The sequence below is a fragment of the Marmota flaviventris genome, chromosome 14 (genome assembly GCF_047511675.1).
Source record: "Marmota flaviventris isolate mMarFla1 chromosome 14, mMarFla1.hap1, whole genome shotgun sequence".
Taxonomy (NCBI): domain Eukaryota; kingdom Metazoa; phylum Chordata; class Mammalia; order Rodentia; family Sciuridae; genus Marmota; species Marmota flaviventris.
Genome location: NC_092511.1, coordinates 61,195,479 through 61,204,875, shown reverse-complemented (window position 1 = coordinate 61,204,875; position 9,397 = coordinate 61,195,479). Strand labels below are relative to the sequence as shown.

Sequence of the window (9,397 nt, the reverse complement as noted above, 5' to 3'; positions counted from 1 at the left end):
TTTCTTCATTCAGTTTGACTAAACTTTAAAAATATATTAGAATGAATACATTTGTCTCTTTGTATCTACATATTTATAAAATTTGTATCTACACATGTAGAAAACTATGTGATGCCCAAGCAGTACCAGAAAGCATCTTTATTACTTATCTCTCAAAACAATTCTATTACATTTCTTTATTCAACTATATTAAGTCTTAAAAATCTATAAGTGAATACCTTTGTATCTATGTACCTCTCTGTATATATATGTGGAAAACTATTTGGTATTCAAATGGCAACATAAAGCCTCTTTATTATTACCCTCTAATCAATACTATATAGCATTTCTTTATTGAACTATATTACCTTTTCAACTGTGCCTAATGAATAAATTTTCAACTATCTATCTATGTGTATATGAGAACACTATTTGGTACCCATGTGGTACCCAAAGGCCTCTTTATTTTCTAACAATTCTCAGTGGTATCAGAAGGCCTCTTTATTATGTATTAGTGAATTATATTACATTTCTTTATATAATTTTATTAAACTTTGAAAGCATCTGAGAATAAATAAATGTGTATCACTCTATCTATATACATGTGGAAAACTATTTGGTCCCTAAGTGGCACCACTGATCTCAGCAGCTCTTACATTATGTAGCCATAGTAGCGAGAAATCTCCATCTCTCTTTCCCTCTCAATGAAGCACTGCACTCTCCCCAAAGCAGTGTACTTGGCAGCATTCTGACGCTCTTGTTGAGCCTTCTTCTTCATGGCTTCCCGCTCTGGCCTCTGCTGTTTGGTGATGGGAGTTGATACTACTTGCCCAGGAACATTGGGTTTCCTCCATGGAATTGGTTGTAAGGCAAAGTCTTGGAGTAGATATTGGTTTTGAGACTTGAGCGGTTGTGACTGGGGCTTGGTCCCAACATTGGGAACTGGTTGCCAATGGAGAGAAGTGCAAGATGATATTTTGTAGGGTGCAGGCCCAGAAGCAGCAGACCGAGGGACACTAGGCTGGGTAGAAGCGCTCATACCTGACTGAATGGCATGAGTCAAAACGGGCTGAGCTGGCTTGGCAGGACGCATCCAAGATGGGTTGGCAGTAGCTGGTTGGGATTGATTGACTGCCATGGGTTGAGCTGAGCTAGCGGGACCAGGCTGGGCAGGGTAAGCCCCAGTGGGTGTCCGTGAAGCCAGAGACTGTGGCCTCCTATTGATTACTGGTCGAGGTGGAGGTTTCTCCAGGGTCAGAAAAGGCAAAGGTACCAATTTAACCTTCCCAGGTGGTGGAGGCTCATAAATGGATGGAGCGGGACCTTCTCCTTTAGCGCTGATATCTGGGTTCTGGGCTTTGACTTGTGATTTCTCAGCACGCTTATCCGCCAGCCATGGTTTCATAGCTGGGCATGGACGGGGGTCTTGGGTACTGCCTGAGTTTCCCAGGGCCCGGGAGGAAGAGAGCCCAGTTTTCTTATCATTCTTCTTCCCCAGTGTGTGGAAAACCTGCACCGACTCCAGCATGTGCATGCCGAGACAGCTCCAAGGCTTTTTAAAGGTCTCTTGGCAAAGCTCAGGTTGGTTCCTCTTCCTCTTCAGTTTGGGCACTGTTGGCTTCTCTTCTGCCTTGACTTTGTTGCCTGGCTGCTTCTTCTCCTCGGCTTTCCTGGAGTTGTTTTCTCTGGTCCTCTTGGTCTTTTCCTGCCCATGGCCCTTGGCCTTGCTGTTCCTGCTGGATGCAGCTTCCTGAGCTTTGCTGATAGAGTGCTTGGCTGTGTGCACAGGGGCCCTACTACTGTCTGCATCCCTGTGAGCAACTTCTCCTCCTAATGCACACTCTAGGTCCCTTAGCTGCATTTTGGCCTGAGGAGTTCCATCAGGACACTCTGAGGCTTTATGTTTGTTCTTCCTCATTGGCTCACTAGGACCCTTTAAGGCGCTTGTGATTTCCTTACCCTGATTCACCGTGATGGCTCTGGTGTCATTGGATTTTGTTATTGTGGGACTTTCAGGTTGGTCAAAGTCTTTTAAGGAACTGAAAAGCTCAGGAAGTTGAATATCCCCCAGCAGTGCAGTGAGGTCTGCAAAACCACTGCTAAATTCAATCCCATTTTCAAGTGTGCCTTGGTCCTCAAGACTCAGGCTATTCCTTTCTAGATGGATATTTTCAGAATGTGGCTTCTCCTCTTGGTCCAGAGGACCAATGGAGGCCAGAAGCTGGTGGATTTCAGGGATGTCTAAAGGGAGTAGTGGAGGATCCTGGTTCTCCATGGCAATTTGGTAGGCATCCAGTGGTTCTGAGAGCATGGTGTTAATCTCACACAAATTCTTAATCTCTGTTTGTTCCTGGCTTTGATTTGGAGGCAATGCCAAGAAATCAGTAGAACTCTGGACTGGAGTTATTGTGGAAATGTCCCCAAGTTCAATTCGTGAGTTTTTCTCAATTATTTGGCTTTTTCTGTTATTGCAGATGTATGGGAATTCTGGAGGCTGTGGCAGACAAAATGTCTGACTTGGAGGTTGCAATCCCAAGGAAGCCTCCATCCCTAGGGAAGTTTCCATCCCTGCAAAGGAATCAAGGACGATGGTAAGTAGGATGCTCCCCCTTCCCAGAAACACACTATTCAGGGAAACCACCTACGGTGGAGAAAGCATTTCTCTTAGCTCTTTTTAAGGACCACTGACAGGTATCTGTTAAGAGTTGCGTATTAGTTACAGGTGATCCCTTGAAGTCTTACTTTTGGGCTGGTCCATCACCATGGCAGCATGGGTTTCTGGTAGAGCACTTGTCTCCTCTGTGGGAAACACCGAAAAACTGTTTCATGAAGTCTCTCATTCTCATATAGGGGCCTCTCAATTCTCTCCACTCTCCCCAGAATGTAAGAACTCTTAACACCATGAACTAGGTGAGGGTGGAGCTGTTGCTCATGAAATCAGTGTGAAAGGTCAGGGGTTTTGGACTCCTGCTTTGGGCAGCATCTCTACATACAGAGGTTAAATCCTTCAGTCAATTAAGGAACAATTAAATTGTCACACCCTGATATGTGTTGATGTATTTTTCTAAACCAAAGTAAAATTAGGGAAATATATTTATAGTGTGGTTATGTAGCTGGACTGAGTGCAGGACCCTTATCCGCCAGCCATGGTTTCATAGCTGGGCATGGACGGGGGTCTTGGGTCCTAGAGGTCTCTTAAACGCATGGGTGGCCATTATGCTATGCTGCATGCTTCTCTTACAGAGTCTGAAAATGGGGACTGCTGAACAAGATTGTGGTTAAAATCTCAGCACTTGAATTCTAGGGATGTGTGGACTCACAGTTACCAGCTGAAAACTGGACCCTCCTTTCGAATGGTAATCTTATTCCTTCCCCTTTTTGCTGTTTGTACTCACCTTGAAAATTTGTTCCTTCTATACTTTGAGTGGACACAGAGTAGTAGGTCACAGGTGTAGGGACTGATGGTAGGACATTTGTGGGCTGAACTTCCTTCAGCACTGTCACCATTTCTGGTTGAGGGGCAGCGGCACTAATTCCTGCATATGGCACAGAGCCATAGGATTGCAGGCAGGGCCAATGTTCTCCAGAGAGCAGAGTCCCCAGAGAGTTTTGATCATAGTAGTAGACCTGGCTTCCTTCTTGGTGGGGTAGTGAGAGGCAACGTCCTTGATTTGGAATCTGAGATAGTGTCACCTGGACGAGCCTACCAGATAGTAGTGGATACCCGGGGATCATGACATTGGCTTCGGAAGTTTTGTCATACTGGGATGTCATAGATAGGGAAGAATCTGCTGTATTCTGGTCAGTGACAGTCAGATTAAAGTCCCCGAGTGAAGAGGAGCTCTTTTCAGCACTTCCTGGGATATACCACTCAGAAATACTTGGATAGGGGGCAGGTGCCATGGGAGTCTGGTTCTGGCCAGTAACCCCAGACACCATGGCTGTGGTAGCATGTTGATAAAGGTAGGCACTGCCCATGAGTGGCTGGAAGGAGGTGCCACAGGTTGAGGGCAGTAACCATGCTGAAGTGGCAGCTGGAGCAGAGGCTCTGGAGAAGTTGCAGACACTTCCTGTCCCGGAAGCTGCATTGGTCACCACAGGAAGAGAGAGCTGCAGAGAATCAGCATTTCCATGTAAAGAAGAATTTTGGAAATTTTCTGTAGGAAGAAGAGGGTGGTGAAAATATTGATGAGACAGACAGATTCTTACAATATTCGAGGAATAATGACATCTTAATGTTGTAGTAATCAGGAAGGCCCTCATTCCAATAATCATTGAGAGACCCCAAATCACTCCATTTAGGATGGCTGCAAGTACTCTTCTGATTACCTGCCTTTTGTCTCAAATTGGGCCCAGAAGTCCCAAGTGGTCTGCTTCACACATTGTTCCCTAAAAGCATCCTTCTACCTGTCCTACCTTTCCTTTGAGCCTGCACTAGTATTGACTCCTGAATTTGCCCTAGAACTGAAGCATTTTCAAACTCAGAGAAAACCCCAACATTACCAGTTACCAAATGAGTCCTCCAAGGGTTAGTGAAGTGAGATCGACTTGTTCAAAATCAGCAACAGATTATGGAAACTTACTCCCTGGCCAGGACTCTTGTTCCAAAGACCAGAAATCTGGAGAAACAGAAATTTGTTTTTCCCTGTTCATAGAAAATCGTACTGATATCACCACAGTGATCTTTAGTATCTCCTTTTGTTTGTCCAGGTCACATGATATTTCCTGGAGTTCAGTTTTACCATCCAAATGATAATTTAAGCGTCATTCTTTGCCCTCTTTCAGCCTAACTGCTGATCCTACATGAAAATGACTACCTGAAATTCAGTTTCTCAAGAAATGCTTCTTGAAAGAAATTAAAACTTTCTGAGCTTCAGGTTACTCATCTTTGGTGTGGTTATAACAATACCAACAGTGATAATTCATCCATGAATAAAAGTGTCATATTACATAAGATTCATGTGGGGGCTGAGATTATGGCTCAGCGTTAGGGCGCTTGCTTAGCACATGCGAGGCCCTGGGTTCAATCCTCAGCACCATGTAAAAATAAATAAAATAAAGGTATTGTGTTGAACTACAACTAATAAATAGATATTGCAAAAAGTTTCATTTGGAGGGAGTTACAGTATGTTCTGGAAAGATAGAAGCAAAAGTCAAAACCAGCTCAGAACTAAAAGGAATGACTAGATAGTAATGAACATATGTATATGTAGCAAAAGTGAGTGTATATCAAATTTGCTAAGAAATGAGTTCTGTTATCATGCATACAATATTATGAATGTTTCTCTTTGATTTTAGTGAATACTGTTAATCAAAACAAAGCTCATAATTGAAGGTGAGTTTGAATGCATTCTCAAGCAGTACATATAGACAGAGAAACTATACTAAAAATGTGTGTAATTTTAAGTAAAGTGAACACAAATTTAAGTAAAGTGAACAGATGGGTAGCCACGTGGAGAAGCGAAAACTAAAGCCAAAACCCATGATGAATCTGGGCATGGTGTGGTGGGCCTCTGGTCCCAGCACGTGGGAGCCTGAGGCAGTGGGATTGCAGGAAACCAGGAATTCAAAGCCACTCTGGGCAATTCAGCAAGATCCTATCTGAGAAAACAAATAAAATATCCTGGAGATATAGCTTGTGTAGCATGCTTGCCTAGCATGCATGAGACCCTGAGTTCAATCCTCAGAACTGGAAAGAAGAGAAGAAAGGAAGAAAGAAAGAATGAATGAGAGGAAGGAAGGAAGGCATAAGGAGCAAGGCAGGGAGGGAAGGAGAGAGAAATGGAGGGAGTGAGGGAAAGAAGAAGGGAAGGAGGACAGAAGGAAGGACACAAGAAATTTTGTACATACTAGAGAAAAAAACAATAAGTGTAAAGTAATTTCATTACTGTTCTTGTTTCTCTTCCTCTAAGGATTACCAACACCAAATAAAAGACATTAATTCCACTAGGTAGATATTTCAATTAATATAAACACATTTTCTGATAATCCTTTTGGTTATTAAAAAAAAACCAGAAAAAATGCTTTAACAAAATCATAGAAGCCTAGTTTATTATCACATTTAGAGAAAAATCTTGTCCCTAAAGTCTGAGAAAACCATCACAGTATAATAAAATAACAAATTTAAAACAATTTTTGTCTTTTATTCTGATATTTTCTTCTCCCTTTTATATTAAAACAAAATTAATACAAAAATGTTTGAGCTACCCTACACCCCAGCCCCGAAAAATTATTTGAAATGTAGACAAAACAAAAAGTCTTCACATAATTATTTAAATAAACTTGGAATTAGAGGTGTGAGCTTGAATTTTTATTCTTATATAGTTCTTTCTTTCGGTTCTTAGATTTAGAAATCATCAATGACTATTTGTATATTGTCTGTTTTAGAAAAAAAAAAAAAACCGTTGTAAAGATGGAAAACAGCTTCATCTTGACAGCTTATATCTCACAAAGGAATGTGTCCTTCTGATGCAGGTTTGGACAAAACATTTTTTAGAAATCCCTGTAGTTTAAAAATCAGAACAAAGTAGGACATGGAAAATGCCATTTCCCCAGCTCTGTCTAGAACCACTTTCCTTGGCATGTTTGGAGGAAGAATAATTTCTAAAACATACTTCTAACATGTTCATGTTCAAACTGTCAACATCATCTGTGTTGAAAGAGATCATAGAAAAACTGTAACAGCCAAGTGTGACTTTTCTGATAACCTGCTTACCCCAGTGATACCCTAATTCAAGTCTTAGTTTCCTTGCTGGTCTGTTAATCTAAACATTCTCTAAACCAGCCTCTGGGAAGATTCAATCTATGCTGTCTGTTGGTTTAAATAAAATCTTTGCTTTTCTTCCACATCCATCCCAACCCACCTCTTTTTTCTCGAGAACATCATTCTCTTCATCTCTATTATTCAAACCTTTTCTTCTCCTTTATTTTTATATTTTCTTCCTCCACCGAGTTCCTGTTGCCTTGTGCTTAAACAGTCACAAACTTGCTTTCCCAAGAACATCTGCCTCCTTACAGCCCTGTCCTCCTGTTCCTCTCTCCCTATTTCTCTTTTCACCTAGTTTAAACAGAAAACTCCCAAATATGTGAATGTCCCTTTTATGAACAGCACTAAATTTGAAATACTGAAGTAGAAATCTTGGTGAAGGGAAACTGTTACAGAGGAAACCTCTTGGTTTCCACCCTGCCTAGGATTTGTCTCTTTCAGTTGAAACAACACAACCATGAAATCTGATTTCATTCTCTATAAACATGCCCCTCAAGATGCAAGAAAAGTAAGGGACCAGAACATGGGCAATCTGTTATCCTCATGTAGCAAATCAGGAAACAGATTTTGTGAGAGAGTAAGATAGTCCAGTTCTATACCTAGTACATGTCAAATTCCAAATGAAATTAGGTGTCCAGATTTCTAGTTCTATCCTTTCCCCTATTATTCTAAGCTCTTTTGACTCCATTAGTAAATTGAGGCAGGTAAAAGTCTAATGAAAAACTTTAAAAGTTTGTTTACTCACCTGACATGGTCAGAGAAGAGGTCACATCAAATACAAAGGATGAGGAGATCACCCCAGAGGATGTGTGGGTGGCTGAGGCTAGAGAATGCATGTTTCCCAATATGGAGTTCACTGGTCACTGTTTACTGGCCACTCTAATGACTGGTTACTGGTCACTGGTCACTTGCGATGATCCAAATTTGTTTACAACTACATGGCAAGCCTAAGATTCTAGCAGGTGGCAGTAGGTTTGGTGGGAGAATGATGTCACAAAACTGGCCGTTTAAAGGTATGAAGTAGCCAATAGAGTGGTCAGACTCCCAAGGAGAAGGTGCGATTGGGTGGGGAAAATGACAAGAGAGTTGATTGGGTGGAGAAAGTGAGAGGAGAGTTATAATAGAAACTAAATGGCTCAGTTCTGGTAGGTGAAGCCCTGCAAGAGGGACATAATGGGCTCACCCCATGGCTCCCTTCCTTCAGGCTCTTGTGTTAGGGATATCATCTCCGTGTTCCTCTTATATGTTCATTAAAATATTATGAATATGTTATAAATTATGTTTCACAGTATAAGAGGTAATAGTGATACATTACTCTATTAACATATGCAGTTAACATCCCTGGAGATGGAAGAAAGAGACATCTAGGTTGAGCAAGTATAGTGGTTCTGGAACCACAGAAGTTGATTTGATTAGTGAAGTTACTGCAGTATTCAAGGATTCAGAAAGGGGTTAAAAAGTTTTTTTTTTTTTCCTAGTTGTAGATGGACCCAATACTTTTATTTTATTCATGGGTCAAGCCCAGTGCCTCACGCGTGCTAGGCTAACGTTCTACCACTGAGCCACAATCCCAGCCCTAGGGGGAAGTTCCTTGAGTGCATTCTCTGGGGAATGATGTGGCCCAAGATTCTCTTTAGTTTCTCCTGATCCCTACTTTCTTTGGCCTGGGCTGGGCCAGGTTAGACTGGTAACTCTCTTCTGCTCTCCTTCCCCCACCCCTCTTCATTGTAGACAGTTTTTCATGGACAAGCCTTGAGTCTGCATTCGTGTACATATTGATATTACTTTATTTTGACTTCCAGAAGCAGGGGTCTTTTTTTCTGTGAGTTGATTCTTTGAAAAATGAACTCTGAACAATAGCAGCAAGTCTAGAGAGGTGGAAGACTTAGTTGACTGTAAAATTTCCCTCTCTGGATTTTTGTTGTACTCCTTTAACTTATAATTTCCTGATGACAGCTCCTTGGTCATGTAGACTTTCTGCCATGAGCCTCTTTCATATGTGAGAGGCACTGAGGATCCTTTCTCTCTTCTTATGTAAGTGAATCCAGTGTGGCAGTTACTGTGACTTCCTCCCCCTTGCAAACAGCCACTATAGAATCTTGGACTTCTTGCATTCTTTGCCTTGCATGTTTGGGTGGAAGGCCAGGAGAAAAGTTAAAACATTAAGAGAACATAAAAAAGTATGGATAACATAAAGAAAAGAGAGGTTAACATGGACTTTTAAATTTTAACTTTTTGTTAGAAACAAGTCAACTCATTGAGGTCCCATTTTGTGTTAATAAAAGAGGCAATTAATTTTTTTTTTTTTGCTGGGGGGATGGGTCCTTGGAATTTAAACCAGGGACACTTTCCCATTACCTCACATCCCCAGCCCTTTTTATTTTTCTTTAGAGACAGGATCTCACTATGTTGCTTAGGGCCTGATGGATTTGTGTAGACATGTAAAGAGAGGCTTGTGGAAAAAGCATTGTGGTTATGCTGTGCACCCAAGGAAGAGGTGTGTCTGTTCAGCCCAGGTTCATCTAAATTGGTTTTGCTTTTGATCCCCTGGAGAGTATTAGTTTCACCACTTTCTCTTGTAATGCCATAAAGTCAGTCAGGACTGAATTGGTAATAATATATATATATGAGTACTGAGCTGGTTTGGGGGAG

General features: G+C 41.5%; 1 protein-coding gene across 1 annotated transcript; it reads right to left on the bottom strand.

The window, feature by feature from the left end:
* Nucleotides 1–631: 631 nt before the first annotated feature.
* Nucleotides 632–7,581, bottom strand: LOC114082793 (uncharacterized protein C2orf78-like). Its single transcript, XM_071601717.1, has 3 exons — nt 7,491–7,581; nt 3,375–4,136; nt 632–2,547 (listed from the first exon to the last, which is right to left on the bottom strand). Exons 1-3 carry the CDS (start codon nt 7,579–7,581, stop codon nt 632–634), a joined length of 2,769 nt encoding a protein of 922 aa, XP_071457818.1.
* Between the last annotated feature and the right edge of the window lie 1,816 nt (nt 7,582–9,397).

Excerpts from the sequence above, each read along its gene's own strand:
- LOC114082793 (XM_071601717.1), bottom strand. The coding sequence starts at position 7,581 with ATGCATTCTCTAGCCTCAGCCACCCACACATCCTCTGGGGTGATCTCC. Across the intron at positions 4,137-7,490 it reads CTCTTCTCTGACCATGTCAG|AAAATTTCCAAAATTCTTCT; the intron begins GTGAGTAAACAA and ends TTCTTCCTACAG. Across the intron at positions 2,548-3,374 it reads AGAAGGAACAAATTTTCAAG|GGATGGAAACTTCCCTAGGG; the intron begins GTGAGTACAAAC and ends ATTCCTTTGCAG.